This window comes from Podarcis muralis, chromosome 13 (assembly GCF_964188315.1).
Source record: "Podarcis muralis chromosome 13, rPodMur119.hap1.1, whole genome shotgun sequence".
NCBI classification, from domain to species: Eukaryota; Metazoa; Chordata; class Lepidosauria; order Squamata; family Lacertidae; genus Podarcis; species Podarcis muralis.
The window spans coordinates 9,800,030-9,822,943 of record NC_135667.1 but is presented as its reverse complement, the minus strand read 5'-3'; the positions used below and the strand labels follow the sequence as shown (position 1 = coordinate 9,822,943).

The window sequence follows — 22,914 nt, the reverse complement described above, 5'->3', positions numbered from 1 at the left end:
CTATACTCTTATTTTCACAAATGCAAACCAAGTTGTTGGAACCTGCGAGTTATGATGGTGAAGAGTAAACCATCAGTTGTGATGGTGGCAATGTTCTCCTGCTAACTAAGTAAATGGACCTTAGGCTCCCACTCCCTGTTTTCACAACCCATGAACATGCCACATCCTTAACGCTTTGTGGAGGATTACTTGCTTTCTTTCTGCACAAACTAGTTACCTTAGTAATATTTTGCTGCAGGGGTGAAGACTGAAGCAATCTCTAGGTGCTGGTTCGTGTTCCTAAACACATGATGCAAGAGGTATTCACTCTTTGCTTGTTAGGATACACAAGGGACATGCATATTGCTTCTCTAAAGAGCAACAGACTTATTGTAAGTTGTATGAAAATTGCTCAGGAGGGCTTCCCATAGGCACCTGGTTGGATTAGATGGAACTTTGGCCGAATCCATCACATGCTCTAATGTTCTGCAAATGACATGTAGTGTAATGGCTTGGGTCTCTCCCACACACGCAAGACGACTCTGGCAGTTCATTATTTCAGATTTATTAATCAAATAACAAACCCTGGGTCAGAGCTCAGCTAGGCTTTGGCATCATCCGATGGCACAGTTGCAGGAACTAAGCTCTGCCCCCTTTTCACCCAATAGGAAAACCCCCACCTTCTCTTCCTTTCCTTTTCGCACTTCTCGTAAAGTCTCATGACCCTATGAGATTTTGGAGAGAGCACTGCTGGTGTTCTTGTGTCCGAGTCCATGTCTGAGCTGACAAGCTGCATTCTTTCACTCTGGCTCTCCCTTCCGGTATCTCTGTGCTCAGAGATCGTTACTGCTGCTCTCTGCGGATTCTCCCCCCCCCCCACACACATTACATTCCTAGCTGCTCTCTCTCTATGTTATATTCCTCATTCCCTGTCAGCGAAGGAGCGTAGCTGACATGTAGGTTGCCTACCTAAGCTTCACTTACATATACTGAGCTTGTACAATATGACGTGATTCCATGAATATTGTCATAACCAGGCCTTCTATGCCCCACTGCATTCAGTTTTATAATCCTTATCCAGGCCAGAAGTGAAATAGACATTAACAGAAGAAATATATAAAAATAAGATGAATCCGTTAGAATTCCTGCTCCATGATTGCAGTCATGGGATTGTTGTCTTTCATGTGACATTATATGTTTTGACTCCACAGAGTGGGAAGTGACGGAGACAGGATGTTTATGTTACTGTGTTCCGTGAAGTGGGGCTATTGTCCTTTGTTCTTTTTTTCTCTCTCTTTGCTGTCTGGCGCTAGAGAGAGCGGGAGCTATGCTGCAGTGCTCCGTGTGTGTTTATATGTAAATAAAGTAGATTAGCCAAAACGCTGAGTTGCTGAGGTCTGTCACGCGAAATGCGCAAACTCTGCGGATCCTTAAGTGTGCCAATGTCGGTTGGCATCGGTCGCTGTGATGTTTAGGCTGAAGAAAGCTTATGAAGCTCCCAAATGATCAACCAGGAGGGAGGGAACATGCCAGTTGGGCATGTGTCTCTGCCAGGGTCCTACTCGAGTGTAGGCTGAACTCCTGACAGAATCTACCCCACACAATATGACACAGAGGGACAAATTTGGTGGTGGAGGATATGAATGTCACCAGTGGGTGTGAATGTCATGAGGAGAAGGGCTTATGCTTTGGGGCACACTGAAATGGATTGGCTGTATCTGAATGTTCATAAAATGATGGTGGGGGTGGGGAAGCTGGTTATCCATAGGCAGGAAAGGACTGAATGGGCAATGAATGGAGAAGGAGAAACACAAGGGAATGTTTAGTGACTGAAGAGAAGGCTGAATTGGGAAGATGTAGGGAACTAATGGAGCAAGGGACCAAGAAGAGAGAGAAATCTGAGGGAAACTCACAGCATTTAATGTCTGTAGGCATTGTATGCTAAGGTATTTAGTTGCGAGAGGCAAGCGTATCAGAGCTACATAAGGCCACTCAAAGTGAGTGAGGTTAACTTGGACACAATGCATTGTGCATAAAAAGCAAGGGATTCCACAGATTTACACAATTTCCTGTCTGGGAAAAGGAGAAGATGGGCCAACCAGATTCCACACACAGAACCTTATCAGATCTATTTCAACATCATATATTGGGGACAGCACCCTCCACTGTGTCCAAGTACAGCCATCTAGGTTAGCAATTGAAGAGCAGGCTAACTTCTGGGACTCTGGGGGAATGATGGATGAAAAGTATAAGCCCCCAGCATCTGGTACCTGAGGCATATTCCTCACACTGTCTAGTAGTAGGGCCAGCTCTGAATGGTTTGGAATATCTTGCTAGTTCTTTAGCTGCAAACTCCGGTTTAATAGATTTTGCTGGCTTTCAACATCATGCCTCAATGCTTCTCCTTTGGAGTCTAATTCTGATAAACTTCTGATTATTTTTCATGACTACATGGCTCACTTTTCCAGTTGACATTGCTGGAGTAAGATTTCAAAATCAATTCTGTACCTGTGGGAAATTATTTATTTGTTTGTCTTTAATATACAAAATCAAATATATATAATAGCATAATAATATAATTTGTTACATATAACCAAAAGACAGAAAAAGAATTTTAGTTTATTATTTACTTATCATTTGCTATTTAAAGACTTATCCTAATTCTGGCTGCATAAAGTTCCTTACAAAATATACAGGTCAATGTTATCTTGCAGTTTGTTCCACCCATAGTTAACAAAAAGGGTTCAATTTTTCAATAAATTGATTACTGTGTTGTCTTCTCCCTCACATGTTAACCAGATCTGTCAATTTAACCATATGAACATCCTCTCGCAACAGCATTAATCGATCAGCCAGTGTCAGAAAACAAAGATTATTCTCACTGCAGCTGATTATTGTACAGGCAGCTTCTTGTAAATGAATGGCCATCTCTCAATGCAGTAAAATAAGTCAATAATAAACATAACCAAAAGGGAGTAGTTGGCAAAACATAGTCTCTCATTTCATTTATTACATGAATTATCAACTTCCAAAAAGAATGTATGTTTTGCATTTGCAAAAAATTATATTGAATTTCATCTGATTTTTCTTATTTGATTTTTCTAAACAAAGGTATAGATTTTACTTATGTATGGTACTAGAATATAACTGGCATTCAGATATTGAAAGAAATCTAGTATTCAGATTTCGAATGGGTGTCTCCATGATCAGTGCTTAATATTAATGTTTATTCTGGTGTCAATTGAACCCCAAATCATCTTGAGTCCTTCCTAATGGCAACAAGCTGTCTACATGCTCCTCTCAAGGCATCCTGGACTTGTGTGTTCCTAAGGCAGTATATGAATGGGACAAGAAGAGGAGCCAGTACAGTGTTCAGAAGAGCCACCCCTTTGCTGTAGTCCACTTCACTATCATGGTTGGGTTTTATGTACATGAAAATGCAACTACTGTAAGTGATGGAGACCACCGTGATGTGAGAAGCGCAAGTGGAGAAAGCCTTCTGCCTCCCTGAAGTGGATCGGATGCGCATGATGGTAGAGATAATGCGGACATAAGACGCAGTATTTACAGACAAGGTCCCAAGGAGGGAGAACGTAGCAGTGATGAAATTGAGGAGATTCAGCAGACTGGTGTCCGTGCATGCAAGTTTGACCAATGGCCCATTGTCACAGAAAAAATGGTTGATGGTGTTTGGGCCGCAAAAGGGCATCCGGAATAGTACAACTGCAGGAACGATGATCAGCAACAATGCTCCAGCCCAACACCAGAGCACCAGCAATGAGCAGACCCGATTGTTCATGACGGTTGAGTAGCGAAGAGGGTTGCAGATGGCAACATACCTGTCAATGGACATTGCTGCCAGCAGAAGGAATTCTGTGGTTCCCAGAACAAAGTGCACAAAGGACTGTGTGAAGCAACCAGCTAGAGAAATAGTCTTCTGGCCAGTAGCCATATTGTCCAGTGTTTTAGGAACAATGGCACTGGTATACCCAATCTCCACAAATGCAACGTGTCGTAGGAAGAAATACATTGGGGTGTAGAGCTGTTGATTCACCAGTGTTATTACAATTATCAGTATGTTCCCCATTATCGTCAAAAGGTATACCCCAATTAGCAGGATGAAAAGTATAATTTTAAGTTGATGGTTGTCCGTCAAACCCAACAATATAAACTCTCTCACCATGGTGTTGTTCATCGTTGTTGGCACTTCCCTAAAAGGAATGGGAAATCAAACCTTAGAGCTGTGTTAGCCTTTAAAAAATCAATTTTAACTCTCTGCAATTGCCTGAGTGTGACAGTTACTGATATCATGAAGAATTGGATCAGACCAGTAGATCTGTTTCAGTCCTTTAGAGACCCTACTCCCAGACTATTTAGATCAGAGATGGCCTTCCAAACATTATTGGACTTAAACCCCCATCAACCCTGAGTTGGAGTCCAGTGACATGTGAATAATCACAAGTTTACCATCCCTGGAACAGAACCAAAGCAACATATTTTCATTGAACTTGGATGGGTGGGTGGGACATGGGAATTGTCTGCACTGATATGTCCACCAAAGCAGGCCCTTGCCAGTTCCCATCCAAATGCTCTTCAAAGACATCTCCATATATGATGCATCACAATAACAATAACAATAACCATAGCGAAATCTAAATGATTCTGTGAATAAGCATCTCATATGCAAAATCATTTTCTTTTACAAAAGCAAATACTTTGCATCACCTCATTTCATCACCAAAGTCTGTAGCAAAGTACTCACCTCTTAACATCAACTTAGAAAAGGGGGTGGTGTTATCATTTGTATAGATGCAGAGTTGGTTGCTAGAACTTTCAGGCCATGGTGATGACCCTGACATTCTTCCACTAACCAGGGAGATTGAACAATTGTAAAGATTCCTCTCCTTAAGCCTATTTTTTGTGAGGCCTCTGAACATGCCACGTCCTTAACACTTTGCCAAAGAGTCTTTGCTGTCTTGGCTCACAGACTAGTGACCTCGATGATATTTTGCATTTCTCCTTCTCTTTGCGCCAGGAGTGAACACCGAAGCAACCTGGCTCATGTCCTTAAGTGCTGGTTTGTGTCCCTAAGCACATCTCACAAGAGATATCCAGTCTTTGCTTGCTAACAATACACAGTAGACATGAATGTTGCTTCTCTAAGGTGCAACAAACTTATTGTGCGTCATATGAAATAGGGTCAGGCTGAAACCAATTGTGTGTGTGGGCTTCACATAGGAACCTGGTTGGCCATTGTGGGAACAAGATACTGGACCACAGGGGACTTTGGCCTAATCTGGCATTGTTCTTCATAGAACTATCATATTTTGGAAAGCCAGATACAGGGCATGACCCCATAAATAATAAATAATAAATGATGATGATGTTGATGTAGTGTTGTGGCCTGCCATCACCAATTGCAGCCCAAGGGAATCAAGAGACCTGAGAACTCTCTTGCCAGCTGGAGGACTTGAATTTGGCCCACCTGCCATTGGCATCTTGCTGGGGAGGGGGCTGTCACATGGTGTTGGTGAGTGGGGAACCAAACATAATGGATACATAGACAAAACTGACACCACCTCCCCAGCACTGTGATGGATCCTACTCCTACAGGGTGACTGTGGTGGGTCATCTGCATCCCTGATTCCTACTGGTTGGGTAGTGGACAGGGGCATGAAAATAACGTGATTGGAAATTTAAAACAAAAGTCTATATGCCAGATCTGAGGTATCTGCAGTGGCCTTAAAGGGACAAGACACACTCCCCCAAACAAATCTATGTTCAATGGACCCTTTGCATGGGGGGGGGGGGTAGGAACTACACAGCACGACTCCATACATCGAAATGTGTAATGTATATATGGTAGACCCCCACTCGCAGGCATAGCTTACACAATACCATAAAACAAACAAAAAACAAAATAAAATTTATTTATGAGAAATTGATATCAAGTGATATCAAATTTATATCAAAATGTGAGATTTCAAGGAAAACGGGTGGGGCTTCTGCTACTTTAAGTCTGATGACTGGTAATCCCTTTATTTTGCTTCCCATCCCTGCTGTAGATAAGATAAAAAAGATCAAATGTTAAGTAGCTTTTCTGCTCCTTCAGAGACCAAAGCGAAGGTCCCTAGTGCATCATGATGAACTAAGAGCTAATATCTGTTACGCTAAATGCTTGCTTAGGGACATGAAGCTGCACCATTGCCTATAAGATGTTGAGTCTGAGAAGTAAAGGCTGAATATCCTTTGCACTATCTGCTCAAGGACCTGAATGGGTACCATGGAGATAGCCAGGCAATAACATTGCAGAGATTGCTGGAATGCAGATTGCTGAGAATATAGTTATGGTCCTTTGGTTTTTAAGAAAGAGAAGGTCTCTCCTTCACTGGACCTGAGAGGTCATAGCTCCATGGCAGAGCACATATTGCATGCAGAAGGTCCCAGGTAGGCATAGATGGGCCTTTATTCATTCCATGTTGAATTTGTACATATCACCCTGATTCAGTAGCCTATTCTGACATTGTTATGGTTTTATGTTCCTATGTTCTTAAGACCTTGCTTTTATTTTGCAGAGAGAAGAATGTAGATGCAAAACTTTTGGAAACCAGGAAAAAATGGATGTGAACATTTCAGTTAGGTCAGTTGGTTAGAAGGTAAAGGTAAAAGGTAAAAGGTAAAGGACCCCTGGATGGTTAAGTCCAATCAAAGGTGACTATGGGGTTGTGGTGCTCATCTTGCTTTCAGGCCGAGGGAGTCCGCATTTGTCTACAGACAGCTACTGGGTCATGTGGCCAGCATGACTAAGCCGCTTCTGGCACAACAGAACACCTTGATGGAAACCAGAGCCCCCAGAAATGCCATGGACTTTCCCGCTGCCTATTTATCTACTTGCACTGGCGTGCTTTCGAACTGCTAGGTTGGCAGGAGCTGGGACAGAGCAACAGGAGCTCAGTCCATTGCGAGGAATATGGTCATGGGTTCAATGTCCATATGGGCCTCCTGCATTGCAGAGGATTGGACAAGATGACCCTCTGGGTCAATTCCAACTCTACAATTCTATGATTCTATCATCTTCCAGTTCTATGATTCTATGATCTTCCCGTTAATGTGAAGTGCAAGAGGTGTGTAGTTTACTCTGGTTTCTCTTCAGATTGTATAAATCTTTGACTTTTGCTGAGAATTTACTATTGAGTGTCAATGGAGATGACTTTAAACTTGTATTTAAATATTGTGATCCAAAATCAGTTACTGCATAGAAAATAGGACATTCTTGTTTTCTTTCTTGGTAACTAATTGTGAAGCGTATGATTATTTAAAGCACTGTTTAAAAGTGGCATTTTTGTGTCTGCACTATGTCTTTTGCTATCAGATTGCATGCGATGAGCCAGAGTATGGCCAAACTAGATGACATGAAAGAGATGTGAGGAAAGCATTCTGATTCTGACTTAACTGAAAAGCAGGTTGAGAGGTTGTGGTCAGGGGGAGAACAGTGGTGTAGAAGAGGCATCACAATTCTGGTTATAAAGTTCTAGAGGCTAACTAAGTATAGACACGGCTTAGCATCTAAACTAAAGATGGATCTGGGTCTGTTCCAGTAAATCACCTATTGAATCTCCTAGCAACTGTACAGCAGAGACCTGATGGCAAAACAAACAAACAAACAAACAAACAAACAAACAAACAAACAAACAAACAAACAGCTACTTGAATTTAAAATGACTTACAGACATTGAATCCAGACTCTTCATTTCTCTTCATTTTGCTTCTAGGAATGTGCCAACAATGAGGAACAACACCATGGTGAGAGAATTCACACTTTGGGGATTTACAGACAGCCGACGAATTGAAATTTCCCTTTTTACCCTCCTGCTTGGCATGTACTTTTTGACAATAATGTGGAACACTGTGATTATCACAATCACACTTGTGAATCAACAGCTCAAAATCCCGATGTACTTCTTCCTAAGACACTTTGCAGTCTTGGAGATTGGATTTACCAGCACTGTCCTTCCGAAAGCATTGGGCAATATGGCCAATGGCCAACAGACTATCTCTCTACCTGGTTGCTTCCTACAGGTGTATTTATACCTGAGTGTGGGAACCACAGAGTTCCTTATGCTATCAGTCATGTCCATTGACAGATATGTGGCGATCTGCAACCCTCTTCGCTACTCAACCATAATGAATCATCGAACTTGCTCATTGCTGGTGCTCTGCTCTTGGGCTGGAGGATTTTTGCTCATGATGGCTCCTGCAATTACATTATTTCAATTGTCCTTTTGTGGCCCACATGCTATAGATCATTTTTTCTGTGACATTGAACCACTGATTAAACTTGCATGCGGGGACACAAGTCTCCTGGAACTCATATTTCTCCTCAGTGCTATACTCTGTCTCCTTGGCACCTTGGCCATAAATATTGTCTCATATACCATTATTATTTTCACCATTTTGTGCATCCCATCAACCACAAGGAGGCAGAAGGCCTTTTCCACTTGTGCTTCTCACATCATAGTGATCTCAATCACTTACGGCAGCTGCATTGTCATGTACATTAAACCCAGAGGCACAGGTGATTTAGCATATACCAAAGGGGTGGCTCTTCTTAACACTGTTGTATCTCCTCTTCTGAATCCCTTTGTTTACTGCCTGAGGAACAAACAGTTCCAGGATGCCCTGAAGGCTGGATTTAAGGCACTTGTTGGGTTTTCTAGGACAAGGGAATAGAAACGACCTCAAATCACACATGAAAATCAGAGATCAACTTTGGAGCAAATTGGAAAAGCTTGCATTCCCTGGATTTCTTTCAGGAGTGAATATCAATTGGAGACTGATATTGTGTGTCAGATAATGTCGAATTTGGTCCATGGAGAGGTGGATTTAGGTGAGCATGACTTGTTCTGTCATACTGGGTGCAGAGCCTCGGGGGCTCCACAGTGGGACATGGCAATGATGATGTAGAATGGAATGATGTGAGAGATGGGAGAACACAGAATTTTGGCATCACACTGGGTGCTACTGAAATTTGAGAGCCTAGGGTCCACCACTAGTCCATGTCAGCTGTTTCAATTTACACTGGTGTTTAAGAGGATCCTATTTATCTGCCATCTGAGAAGCTTTAAAATATGGAATTTTTGTAATGTTTCTTTGCATTTTTGTAACATTTTTTGAAAGTAAATCACATAGAACAGATTTTTTTTGAAGTATGAAAAATGTGAAATAAATAAAACCATGCAGCCTGACTGTATTGTATTTATTACAGAAGGGCCCTAACTCAGGGGTGGAGCACTTGTTCTGTATGAAGAAGGCCTGAAGTTCAACCTCAGACATCTCTTTTTGACCTTTTTTTTACTGATATCCCCAAAATTTTACAAATTTACTTAAATTTCAATATGTATTTTTCTTAAAATTTTGACTTCCCATCCTTAACTCCATGTTTTTATTCCCACCTTATACCTACTGCTTTATATAACATACTTTTATCTAATACAATTATTCTCTGTTTCACTTATCAATGTTTTCATTCCACTGCTCATAATTCTCATATATATATATATATATATATATATATATATATATATATTCATTCTGTTTTATAATTTAGAATATTCATTTAAACAACCTTAAAATATCCATGACTTTTCTTCTTCTCGTTCCATGGTTTATTTTGCATATCATAAATCCCTGCATATTTTACATGAACTAAACCATTCAGTATTCCATTATTACATCCATCAAAACTTACCACATTTTTTGCTCTATAAGACTCACCTTTTCTCTCCTAAAAAGTAAGGGGAAATGTGTGTGCGTCTTATGGAGCGAATGCAGGCTGCGCAGCTATCCCAGAAGCCAGAATAGCAAGAGGGATTGCTGCTTTTGCTGTGCAGCGATCCCTCTTGTTGTTCTGGATTCTGAGATTCAGAATATCTTTTTCTTGTTTTCCTCTTCCAAAAACTAGGTGTGTCTTATGGTCTGGTGCATATTATAGAGCGAAAAAATATGGTATTTACACTGTTGGATTTATCTTAATGCTGCCCATGTTTTCAAGTGTACACAATTTCCTCTCATATATTCAATAAACATTTTCCAGTCTTCTTTAAACAAATGTTCTTCTTGTCCTCTTATTCTATATGTTAGGTCCACAAGCTGCGCATATTCCATCAGTTTAAGTTGCCATTCGTCTTTAGTTGGGACCTCACTTGTTTTCCATTTTTGGCCTAACAAAACGTGGCCTGTAGTATGGCCTACATAAATAAACTTTTTTTGACACTTGGGAATTTCTGTCTGAATTATCCCCAGCACTCTGGGGTTTTTTTGGGGGAAAATACTTTTAAACATTTTTTTTTTCCAATTCGTTATGGATTATTTCCCAATCCTCTTTTACCTGTTGCTCATAATTCAAACCCTGCCTTCATTTTAATTTGACTGTAACAGTTCTTCAAATACTCCCCAAAGCATCTCCACCCTTCTGTGAACAGTTCAGCTCTTTTATCTCTTATTTTTGCTGTCAATCTTGCCATTTCCACACAGTCCATTAACTTTTGAAGCCATTCCTCCTTGGTTGGTTCTTCTTCTTTCCATTTCTGTGTGTACAGGATTCTGGCTGCTGTTGTTTCATACATAATTACAACCTCGGGTATCTCCAGTTTGGGCTGAAAGAGAAACCCCTGCCTGAAATCCCAGAGGGTTCATTGCTACTCAGTACAGTGGTACCTCGGGTTAAGAACTTAATTCGTTCTGGAGGTCCGTTCTTAACCTGAAACTGTTCTTAATCTGAGGTACCACTTTAGCTAATGGGGCCTCCCGTTGCCTCCGTGCGATTTTTGTTCTCATCCTGAAGCAAAGTTCTTAACCCGAGGCACTATTTCTGGGTTAGTGGAGTCTGTAACTTGAAGCGTCTGTAACCTGAAGCGTCTGTAACCCAAGGTACCACTGTATAGAATACTGAGCTGGATGGACCAATCTTACCAGATTGGGAAGCTGGTACTTTCTGTATCCAGAAACAGATGCTCTGCTATTGAAAAGTTGCTTGAGAACTCCCTCAATTTTACAAAGGGGTGTGGGGCATCAAATCCTTACATATTCCTCAAAGTGTGGTTGCAGTTTGGCTACTCTGAATGGGATGGTGGTGGTACGCATAAAACAGCTACAGACAGATTCAGGTCTACCTGACTGTATAGCATTTTGAACCTTTAACAGCACAAGTTGGCACAATTCAGACTGAGCCTTTTTGATATTCAGACAAATTATTAATTAGTGTTCCATGGTGGCTGTCAAACGCAGTCAAGCGTCAAATGGCAGCTATCAGATATGCAGACTAATTCATTGGCTAAAAAGCACACCTATGGCGTGGTGTGGTGGTTAGAATGTTTAGACTGTTGGACTAGGACCTGAAAGTTCAGGGTTCAAATCTCACAGCGATGAAACTCAAAATTAACAGAAAATTAACCTCAGCCTGCTCCACCTCACAGGGTTATTAGGAAGACAATTTGGGAAGGTTAGAACCATGTTGTCAGGGGCTCAGGAGCAGAGGCACAGGGGAGAGAGGAAATGGAGAGCGAAGGGGAAGAATCTGAGGGCAGCGGAGGGGAGAATGACAGTGACCCGAGAGATTCCATGAGCCTCTCCAGCGAATCAGAAGATTCCCAGAAGGGGGCGCCGATGGTCAGGGCAAGGGGGGTCCCAGGGGGGACCACCCGAAGCAAGGGGCCAGCGGGGACTCCCAAAGCAGCAGTGGGAGATCAGGACCAGCTTCCCCACCAGAGCGCAGTGGGGGGGAAGAGTCCCATGTGTCAGGGCCAGCGTCTCCTCCAGCAGGGAGAGAAGATGAGTCAGGGCTGACCACGCCCCTATCGGAGAGTGGGGGAACGGAGGGGACGTCAGGTCCAGCTAGCCTCCCCGAAGGGGGAAGCAGTGACAGGAGCAGTGTAACGGTCAGGAGGAAGGTGGCCAGCTAGGCACGCGCGCCAAGTTCAAATGTACAGGCGCGCGGGACAGCAGAAAACCTGGATTGGGAACCAGGTCCTAAAGCCCGCCGGAGGCAGGGGGAAGACTCAGGGGACTCAGTGTCAGAAGAGTCTAGGAAGGGCAAGACCCCAGCGGACAGGCGGAACCAGAGGAGGAAAGAGCAAAGGAAGAGGTGGAGCAAGGCTAGAGTCTTAAACTGGTGTCTGGGGGGAGGAGATTCAGACGGAGCTTCGGCGGTCTAGAGTTGGAGACGTAGAGCTGCGCGCCGCGGCTGTGAAAGCGAAACTGAACTTCAATAAAGACTTTTGTATATAACAACGAAGTGGCGTTGGTCCTTTGTGAGCTGGGACCTCGGGCAGCTCTGACACATGTGCACCATCTTGAGGTCCTTGAAAGAAAGGTGAGGCAGAAAGGCAATAAATATATAAACAAATGCTCAGTGAACCTTCGGCAAAATATTCACGGGATATCCCAGCCAATATCCGAGATCGAAACTCAGAGGAGAAAGGAGACGGTGAGAAGGAGCAAAGTGATTTCAACTCTAGATCACAGAATAATAACCAGCCAGATAGTAGCCACATAGGCATACCTTGTCCTTTATGGTCTAGTTTGCGGTCGTGTGATCTGAGCCTCTTGCATCAGATTTTTTTTAATGCTCCTCTGGGAAGCAAAGCTAAAGTCCTCCTTGGTGTATTCTGACAAAATTAGAGCTAATCGATCTTGTGGTGAATGCTGGCTTGGGGATCACCATTGCCTAGAAAAGGCCACCCTCAAGCATCATATCTGCACTATCTGCTTAAGGAACAGAATGGGTACCATTGCATATCATAAGATTCTTCATTGTAGTGAAGGTGGAGAAATGCATGACATAAAATTTGCAGGGCTTGTTTTATGAGGTAAGGAAGGGGGGATTTTCATAAAAGCTATGGGACAAGGATAACTGTGACTTTAAGGATGAATGGGAACCCTTTACAAAGTATCTGAAGACGCAACAAAGCGAACTGGACTCCTTGGCAGGTTTTGAATAAACACTCACAATTTTTTTTTATTGATAATAATCAGCTAAATAGTTTGAGGATCTATACTATATTGTAACATGCAGAAAACATCATTATTAGAGAAACCAAAGACTGGAACTGAGGGAAGTCGGGGGGTGGGGTGGGTGTGGGTGGGTTTTGTGTGGGAGGGGGGAAATGGGGAGGGAATAAGGATGATATGTTTTTGGATAATATGTCTTGTTATAATTTTGAATAAAAAAAATAAAAAAGGGAGGGGGGGGGTTTCTTGAAAGCATGGAGGATATAGGCACCACTCACCGGAAAATTTGTATTCTGTATTGTAATGTATTTTGTACTGTGGTTCTAACTTTATTTGAATGTTTCATTTTTAGTTGCTAGCCTCCATGGGCTCATGAGAGAGGAAGGGGAGAGAATAAGAATTCTTAGTTAAAAGCGGAGTTCAAAAAGTTATACTTCTAAGACAAGTACTTCTGCCTGTGCAAAATATCCATCTTGTGCTTTGAACTGAAAATGTATCGCAGAATTCAGAGAAGTGTGTCCTCTGATCAATAACTCCCCATGAATTAGATTGCAGAATTTCCCTACATCCGCAGCCCCAGATTCAATAGTCAGCACTTCCTATTAAAAGGATCAGGAAGCAGATGATGTTAAAGCCCCCCAGATAAGAGCTTTGAGGGCCATTGCCCTTCAACTTGCAAAGCACTGGGCTAGATGGAGAAAAAGTCTGACCTTGTATAGGGCAGCTCCCTGATCTGCTTCTATAAACTTAAAACACTTTACTGGAATAGATGTGCATGGTTGGAGGCAGTAATATTTTTGCCAGTTGCGATTGAGGGCCACTGACCTGATTCATCAGGGCTCTTCTTATGCAGTTAAGACCTTGTTTTTATTCCACAGAAGGAATAAAGTAGATGCAAAACTTCCAGAAACCGGGGGTGGGAAGAAAATACAGTAATGTGAATATCCTCCGGTTAATGTGAAATGCAAGAGGTGTGTATTTAGCTCAGAACTGACTTTTGAGTGTGAATGTAGATGGCTTGAAACCTGTATTCCATATCTTGAGCTCCTAATTTTTTTATTGTTTTCTTTTTTGCATATGTCCCTATAAGCTTATCCACCTTTGATTCCCACTCTGCCCTCTGCTCACCTGTGGCTCCTATAAGGGAAATGGCTTCTACTGGCTGGCTAAACAAGTGAGGGTAGCCAATGGGCTTCAACCCTCAAGGAGTTAGAAATTTCCCCTTCATGTGAAGACAGGTTCTGGTAGAAGGCCGTGACTGCATGTGTTGTAGAGGGAATTGAGTGGCAGATGGGGCTCATCCACCTGGGAAGGTAGCCCAACCAGAAGAAGGAAAACTCTGGTCCTAAACCTCCGCTGTCTTGTGGCTACATACGCATTCATGAGAAAAGCTTTGGGAATAAAACCAGAGGAAATATTCATACCTGCTGCTTTGGTGGACATCACTGGGCGATCTAAAGGTACCTTTGCCATTCTTTATGCTTTTATGGACGCGGGTGGCGCTGTGGGTAAAAGCCTCAGTGCCTAGGGCTTGCTGATCGAAAGGTCGGCAGTTCGAATCCCCGCGGCGGGGTGCGCTCCCGTCGTTCGGTCCCAGCGCCTGCCAACCTAGCAGTTCGAAAGCACTCCCGGGTGCAAGTAGATAAATAGGGACCGCTTACTGGCGGGAAGGTAAACGGCGTTCCGTGTGCGGCTCTGGCTCACCAGAGCAGCTTCATCACGCTGGCCACGTGACCCGGAAGTGTCTGCGGACAGCGCTGGCTCCCGGCCTCTAGAGTGAGATGAGCGCACAACCCTAGAGTCTGTCAAGACTGGCCCGTATGGGCAGGGATACCTTTACCTTTACCTTTTTATGCTTTTGATGTTTGAATATTATTAGCAACTCAGTCTGCCTCACTATTTCCACCTTATGATCACAGCCAGCATATCTTACCTCACAAGAAATTATTTTCCATTGCTGGAGTAATGGTTGGTTTACTTTCAGTTCTTTCATCTCTTTAGTGGCAAGCAACAGGAAAATGGTTAGAGATTTTTCACGCAGAGGATTCCCTCATCTGTTTATAATTCTTATTGTCAACCATAAATCAGGCATTTTGCTCTACCTTAGACAGTTCAATGTCCACTTTTCCATTGTGTACTTCTTAATGACAGAATGTGGTACATACAAATTTTCAGACTGTTAATTTTCACTAGCAGGTAGAGGGGTCTCTCCAAGTTATACTTTTCCTTGTCCCAGAAGTGTTTAAAGAAGGGAGGGCGTGGGTATTTCTACCTAGAGAAGGTATTTTTGTGACTCCTCAGCTTGCCAGCTCATTCTAACTTCTGTCTGAGCCACCAGGCACAGACAGCATAAAAAGCCTCAATCAAAGCATTTGAGGTTGCTCACAAATCCCCCTCCTCTTCCTGAGTGATTTAAGGTCAGCCCATCTCTCTATTATCAATCACCACAAAATTATCTTCTGTCAGGGGTGAGCTAACAGACAGACAGCTGAACTGCAATTCTTCTCTCTTGAAGTCACCACCTGGAACTGACTGTATGTGAAGCATATTATTATTCACAACAGTTTTGACCTGTTTTTTTTTTAAATCAAAATGGAGTAGCAAAATATATTTAAAGTGGAATTGAAAATTTTGTTCCTAGTGGTTGATTTCTATTCACTTTAGTTGCAGGAATGTGCCCAAAATGTGGAACCACAGCATGGTGAGAGAATTCGTACTTTCGGGCTTTACAGACAACCGAAGAGTTGAAATCTTGCTTTTTACCTTCATATTTAGCACGTACCTTTTGACAATAACGGGGAACGCTGCAATTGTTATAATCACTTGGCTGAATCACCAGCTCAACACCCCAATGTATTTCTTCCTCCGACACTTTGCCTTCATGGAAATTGGATTCACCACCTCTATCATTCCTAAAACATTGGCCAGCATGGCCGCTGGCCAGAAAACCATCTCTCTACCTGGTTGCTTCACACAGACCTTTTTGTACTTTGCGTTTGGAGCCACAGAGTTCCTTCTTTTGGCAGTCATGTCCATTGACAGGTACATGGCCATATGCAAACCCCTTCACTACTCCACCATGATGAATGCTCGGGTCTGCAAACTGCTGGTGGTCTGCTCCTGGGTTGGGGGGTTGCTGTTTACTATGGTCCCAACAGCCGTGCTGTTTCAGATGCCCTATTGTGGCCCAAACACCATCAATCATTTTTTCTGTGACAGTGGACCACTGATGAAGCTTGCGTGTGCAAACACGAGCCTCCTGGAACTCAGATTTCTTCTCATCGCTGCACTCTGTCTCCTTGGGACCTTGACCATAAACATTGTTTCCTACGTCAACATTGTCCTCACGATCCTGCGCATCCCTTCGACCACTGGGAGGCAGAAAGCTTTCTCCACCTGCGCTTCTCACATCACCGTGGTCTCCATCACTTATGGTAGTTGCATTTTCATTTACATAAAACCAAAAGGTGTTGGTACTTTGGACTTCAGCAAAGGGGTGGCTGTTCTTAACACGATTGTGTCCCCTCTTCTGAATCCATTCATTTACTGCCTGAGAAATAGACAGGTCCAGGATGCGCTGAAAGCTGGATTTAGACAGTGTGTTGGGTTTCATTAGAAGCCAAGATGATTGCCATCAGCTGAAACCTTAAAATCAGATATTAACTGTGACAACACTGTGTTAGGAAAACATCAAACAAATTAGATCAAATTTATTGTCAAAGAGCATAGAATGTTCACATCACAGAGGAGTTTCAGCTATACATAAACAGGATACCAAGTGTTAAATGTCAGGTGCTATTCAGTAACCTAGACTGAGGTTGGGAGATTCGTTTAAGCATGGAGTCCACATTACATTCTGGGTACCTTACCAGTGTTTGGTGTGGCCGAATGGTTGGTAGGTGGAGCAATCAATGAAAATGTTACCTTTGTGCAGGAGACTAGTTTCTACACTTACTCCCACATCTAAACACCTTTAAACATCCATATCCAGGCAAGCATGAGGCATTATCAGAGTTCAAGTATACCTCCCAGGTAGGCAGATACACTCATGAAATGTGTGAAGCAGGATGTGGCCCAAGGAAAAGATCTGTGACTGGGGAGAGCCCTGGGGACCAGCTAGAGAGGCATGGAGGGCTACATCTGACCCTCAAATCTGAGTGCTCCCGACTTGCACAATTCCAGCCCTTAGCAAAGGCAAATCAAGCAGGATGATCAGAGCTGAGGAATAAACTTGCCCTTTAGTGGCAAACGCCTTAGAAATCATAGAACTGTAGAGCTTCAAGGGACCATGAGGGTCATCTAGTCCAACCCCCTGCAATGCAAGAATCTTTTGACGAATGTGGGGCTTGAAGAAGAAGAAGAAGAAGAAGAAGAAGAGGAGGAGGAGGAGGAGGAGTTTGGATTTGATATCCCGCCTTTCACTCCCTTTAAGGAGTCTCAAAGTGGCTAACATTCTCCTTTCCCTTCCTCCCCCACAACAAACACTCTGTGAGGGGAGTGAGGCTGAGAGACTTCAGAGAAGTGTGACTAGCCCAAGGTCACCCAGCAGCTGCATGTGGAGGAGCGGAGACGTGAACCCGGTTCCCCAGATTACGTGACCACCGCTCTTAACCACTACACCACGCTGGCTCTCCACAACTCTGAGTTTAAGAGTCTTATGCTCTACTGATGATGAGATGTGCTTTGATCTGAGATTCTAATGGTTGGGTTTAAGTAATTAATCATTGTATATTTACATCTCACTTTTCCTCCAGGGAGCCCAAGGTGGCACACATGGTTTTCCTCTCTCCCATTTTGCCATCACAACAACCCTGTGAGGTAGGGTTAGGCTGAGAGCCAATGAATGGCTCAATATCACACAATGGGTTTCATGGTTGACTGGAAATTTGAACCCTCATCTTCCAGGATCAAGTGAAACCATTTTAGTATGAACCCATGGCTGTCCTCCAAAAATATGAATCTTCATGAACCATTGATCAAAATGAGAACCCACAAATCGAATAGTGGGCTGGATATTTCAAAGCAGTGGTTGACATAGTTCCATAGACTACAGATGTCCTTGGCTCAGAGTATGTAACTCTGATCTGTAACCACAATTAAATTTCACTCATTTCCATTCTAACTGAGCAGGACAGGGGCATTTGGGAGACGTTAGCAGGGACCTCCAGGGTTGGGATGTCTGTTATTTTGTCCATCCTGTCAAATGTATGAATGTATATTTGGTGGGTGAGGATGATTTTCTATGTTGTGTTTCTGAGTTTTAGTCTGGTGCTATATAAGAGGACACCTGGCTTGCCATTAGTACATGTGAAAAGGATCTAAGGATCTTAGTAGACCACAAGTTTAATATGAGTCAACAATGTGATGCAGCAGCAAAAAAAAAGGTAACGCTATCCTAGGCTACAGCAACAGAAGTCATGCTGGCCACATGATCCAGAAAAATGTGTACGGACAAACGCTGGCTCCCTCAGCCTGTAAAGCGAGATGAATGCCACAAGCCCAGAATTGTCTGTGACTGGACTTAACTGTCAGGGGTCCTTTACCTTTACCTATACATTATTATTATTTCCACTATCATACACATCAACCACAAGGAGGCAGAAGACTTTTTCCACTTGTGCTTCTCACATCATCGTGATCTCAAACACTCACGGCAGTTGCATTTCCAATTATATAAAACCCAAAGGTGCAGGTGAATTAGCATTTACCAAGGGGGTTTCTCTTCTTGACATGGTTTTGCCTTCCCTTCTGAACCCATTTGTTTACTGCCTGGGGAATAGACAGGGTGCCTTGTAATCTGGCTTTGGACAGCGTGTTGGGTTTTGTGGCAACTCAAGGTGCTTGAGCTCAAACATCAGCTCAAACATCAAAATATGTAAACCTTGCAGCCGACTGGATAAACCTTGTCTTTCAGTAACACAGGATTTCCTACAAGGAAATCCTTCAAGTTAATGATGTCAAGTACTGACTATTCTGTGCTGGTTGTGAAAAGCTATTCAATGACAGAAATCAGGGTTGAGGGACCATGAAACTCACCAGGTGCTAGTGGGCCAGTCACTGCCTTTCATCCTACCTCACCTGACAGGCTTGTTGTATGAATAAGTGAGGAAGACAAAACCATATGCACCACCTTTAGTTCCTTGGAAGAAAGGTGGGGGTAGATATATAAGAAGGGGAGAGGAAGGAGCTCAATAGTTTCAACTCATGACCCCAGGATAGTAACCAGCCACGTAGAAGTCCTATGCACCATGACTCTTCCATCGAAGCTTGCAGTAGTAGGACAGTAGCCTCTTACATCAAATGTTCAGCAGTTTTTTCTGCTCCTCTGGGAAGCAAAGCTCATGTCCCCGTTGTGGGAAAACAAACTAATATCTCTCATGCTAAATGCTGCCTCAGGAAAAAGAAGCTGCATTCTTGCTTAGGAGAGGTTGCAACCAAGAAGCAAATAGCTCATGTTCTGTCTCCCTTAAAGAACAGACTGGGTACCATCGCTTCTCATAGGGTGTTTCCATTTTGCAAAGAAATGCATGTCCTAAATTGCAGAGTTTTGTGTGGTAAAGAAGAAGAAGAAACTTTCTAGAGACCACTGAGGCTACAGACATCACTGTATGAGATATTGTATGTTTTATTTTAAATTATTCCATTATTTTAACTGTGCTTTAAAATTGCATTCCAAATGATGTGCTATAAAATTACATCCTGTGTCAAAATGAGAGAATTATATTAAAAGAATTTATTGCCTTATTTCCATCACAAATATGTTTGTGTTCCTGTTTATGGAATATTAAATAAAATTCCTTTTTAATGTACCATTTTCTACTTGGGACCTGACTGTGAAGTATACAAGACGCCTTATTATTCACAGCACTGTGGACTTGATTGCCAGAAAAGGAAAAGCAACATTTGCTTAGTATAGTTTATAAAACATTGATACTAATGAATGATTTCTATTCACTTTAGTTGTAGGAATGTGCCCAAAATGAGGAACAGCACCATGGTGAGAGAATTCATACTTCGGGGCTTTACAGACAACCGGCAAATTGAAATCTTGCTTTTCACCCTTCTGTTTCCCATGTATCTTTTGACAATAACGGGAAACGCTGTGATTGTTATAATCACTCAGGTGAGTCCCCAGCTCAGCACCCCAATGTATTTCTTCCTTCGACACTTTGCTGTCCTGGAGATTGGGTTCACCACCTCTGTCATTCCTAAAACATTGATCAACATGGCCATTGGACAGAAGACCATCTCTTTGCCTGCTTGCTTCACACAGTGCTTTCTGTATTTTGTCCTGGGTACCACAGAGTTCCTTCTGCTGACAGTTATGTCCATTGACAGGTATGTGGCCATTTGCAACCCTCTTCACTACCCAACCATCATGAATGATCACTTGTGCTCACTGCTGGTACTCTGCTCTTGGCTAGGGGGGTTGTCACTCATTATGGTTCCAATAGTTGTCCTTTTTCAGATGCCCTTTTGTGGTCCAAACACCATCAACCATTTTTTCTGTGATAGTGGGCCACTGATGAAACTTTCATGCGCAAACACGTCTCTATTTGAACTCCTCAGTTTCCTCATTGCTTTGCTCTCTGTCCTTGGGACCTTGGCCATAACAATTGTGTCATATATACGCATTGTCTCAACCATCATGCTCATCCCTTCAACCACAGGGAGGCAGAAGGCATTCTCTACTTGTGCTTCTCACATCATAGTGATCTCCCTCACTTATGGCAGCTGCATTTTCATGTACATAAAACCAAAAGGCACTGGTACGTTAGACTTCAGCAAAGGGGTGGCCCTTCTGAACACTGTTGTATCTCCTCTGCTGAATCCATTCATTTACTGCCTGAGGAACAGGCAGGTCCAGGATGCCTTGAGAGCTGGATTTAGACAGTGTGTTGGACTTCGCAAGTCCCCGAGGTGATTTGGAATAGGACTGACATCAGCTTGAACATGAATATCAGGCCTTTGGTTTGCCTCCCAATAACACTGCAAGGATGGGATACCATCTATGGGTGAATACAGTGTGTGAAAAATGTCAAATAAATGCCAAATCAATTTTTGGCATAAAGTTCTGAAATCAGCGGACTACCTGTTGTACATTCTTTGGTGATTACTGGTAGCTGAGTAAGATTATCTTCCATGAAGATGGTCTTAACGGTGTGTCCATAAGTGACTGCGGAAGTTGATTCTGGTTGTGAGAGTGTGAGAGTGGGGAAATGTATATTACATATTTACACACACACACACACACACACACTATTATAGGGGTTTCATTGTCACCCTCTGCACACAGCATCAGTGAGGCTGAGTTCTTTACTACTGGGCCAGATGTCAAACAGCAATGTTCAAGGCCATGTTAGGGAGGAATGTGTGTATGTGGTCTGGGAGGAAGCAAGATCATCATCATCGTCGTCGTCGTCGTCGTCATCGTCATTCTCAGTCTTTATTACAGTCCAGAGACTCAACAAATCGTTACAAAGAAATGCACAATTCAGACAGCCTATCTCCAGGTAAAACAAGCATTTTGTTCAGACTTAAAGATAGGGATCATTAGTTCTTGCAACCACCGATAAAAACTTTGCCACTGCTAATGTCCTAGCACTTGTCTGATTTTCCAATAGGAACATGACATAGTGAGCCTCTGATTTTCCTGAGAAATGTACCAGCAAGGGTAATATCTGTTCAGCCCTGGCTTGCTCATATTTCACACAGTGCAGCAAAATATGTTTTATAGAATTGATGTTTTGGGCACACTAGCAAAGTCCGTCCCGGTAGGGAACTCCTCTCAACCTGCCATCCAACACTGCAGAAGGAAAAACGTTTAGTCTGGCTTTGGTGAATAACCTTCGGTAATTTGTTACTGTCAGGTTTTTAATGTGAGGTGTTAACTTAAAGATATGCCCATATTGTACTCCTACTGCCAGTGGACTACAGACTGCGTGTGATTGAGAATGGTTGGGGAAACTTTGCGAGTACCTGGAATTAGCAAAACTGACGGATATAATAAGGAGAAAATCCAAAACTATGGTTATGAAGCAATGGGAGTTCTTAAATGATTATTTACAAAACCAGGGCTCAGCTACAAAAATCTGGTTTTGTTTAGAATAATCTTGTGCGTAATATAAAAAATACAAAGTGAGACATTAAGGAAATCCAAAGGGAAAATATGAAGAACAGAGGTTCTGACGAACGGATTATTAAAAACGCATGAGGTAAGCGATGGAAGTCTTTTTTTTAAAAAAAACCCAACAATTTATTTAAGGTAGATTCGGACAAGATGAAATTATACAATTGAATATAAATATAGATGGGAAACGGCTATGTATTGTGAGTACTTATCTACTTTTAAAAATGTTCACTTATGATCTTTTTCTTTTACTTCTTTATTCTTTCTTTGTTCTTTTTTTCTTTTTCTGATATCTTTCATTCACTGCTTTATTGTGAATAGCATTTTATAGAGGTATAAATAACTGTAAATATGAAAAGAGACAAAATATTCTCTAATTCTTTTTCCTTGGTTAGATGTATTTTCTTTTTCTTTTGTATTTTCTTTTGTTGTGAATATGTATGTTTTCTAATTTGTACTTAATAAAAATATTAATAATAATAAAAAAGAGATCGCAAGTCACTGTGTGTTGCATCCCATAATCTTTGCGTTAACGTCTTTAGGGTGCCTTCATGATCCAGGTAATAAAGTTGGGGGAGGGGGGGCAGACCAATAGAGGTGGCTTTTCTAGCCATGGTTTTCTGCCATTTGCTGACAAACTCCTCATTGGCCAGATGTTGATACAAACCCTTCCCTAGTTCAAACACTGAAATCCTGAGCCAATGTTTTAGGGCAGCCCACCACGCTTTAGTTGAAATTGGGCATTCACCAGCTTCTAACAGAAGTATGAAGTTGGGGACACAGTTGGGTACCTGGAG

The 22,914-nt window shown here is 42.5% G+C and overlaps 4 protein-coding genes across 4 annotated transcripts; 3 read left to right on the top strand and 1 right to left on the bottom strand.

Moving 5' to 3' along the window:
- Positions 1–3,232: 3,232 nt before the first annotated feature.
- LOC114583489 (olfactory receptor 6E1-like) lies at positions 3,233–4,174 on the bottom strand. Its single transcript, XM_028704803.2, has one exon. It carries the CDS (start codon positions 4,172–4,174, stop codon positions 3,233–3,235), a length of 942 nt encoding a protein of 313 aa, XP_028560636.2.
- A 3,590-nt stretch (positions 4,175–7,764) lies between these two features.
- LOC114583490 (olfactory receptor 6C74-like) lies at positions 7,765–8,709 on the top strand. The gene has a single exon (XM_028704804.2). It carries the CDS (start codon positions 7,765–7,767, stop codon positions 8,707–8,709), a length of 945 nt encoding a protein of 314 aa, XP_028560637.2.
- Positions 8,710–15,670: 6,961 nt separating this feature from the next.
- LOC114583491 (olfactory receptor 6C74-like) lies at positions 15,671–16,603 on the top strand. Its single transcript, XM_028704805.2, has one exon. It carries the CDS (start codon positions 15,671–15,673, stop codon positions 16,601–16,603), a length of 933 nt encoding a protein of 310 aa, XP_028560638.2.
- Positions 16,604–19,966: 3,363 nt separating this feature from the next.
- LOC114583492 (olfactory receptor 6E1-like) lies at positions 19,967–20,911 on the top strand. Its single transcript, XM_028704807.2, has one exon. It carries the CDS (start codon positions 19,967–19,969, stop codon positions 20,909–20,911), a length of 945 nt encoding a protein of 314 aa, XP_028560640.2.
- The last annotated feature ends 2,003 nt before the right edge of the window (positions 20,912–22,914 follow it).

Coding starts and splice junctions, on each gene's coding strand:
- LOC114583489 (XM_028704803.2), bottom strand. CDS start 4,174: ATGAACAACACCATGGTGAGAGAGTTTATATTGTTGGGTTTGACGGAC.
- LOC114583490 (XM_028704804.2), top strand. CDS start 7,765: ATGAGGAACAACACCATGGTGAGAGAATTCACACTTTGGGGATTTACA.
- LOC114583491 (XM_028704805.2), top strand. CDS start 15,671: ATGTGGAACCACAGCATGGTGAGAGAATTCGTACTTTCGGGCTTTACA.
- LOC114583492 (XM_028704807.2), top strand. CDS start 19,967: ATGAGGAACAGCACCATGGTGAGAGAATTCATACTTCGGGGCTTTACA.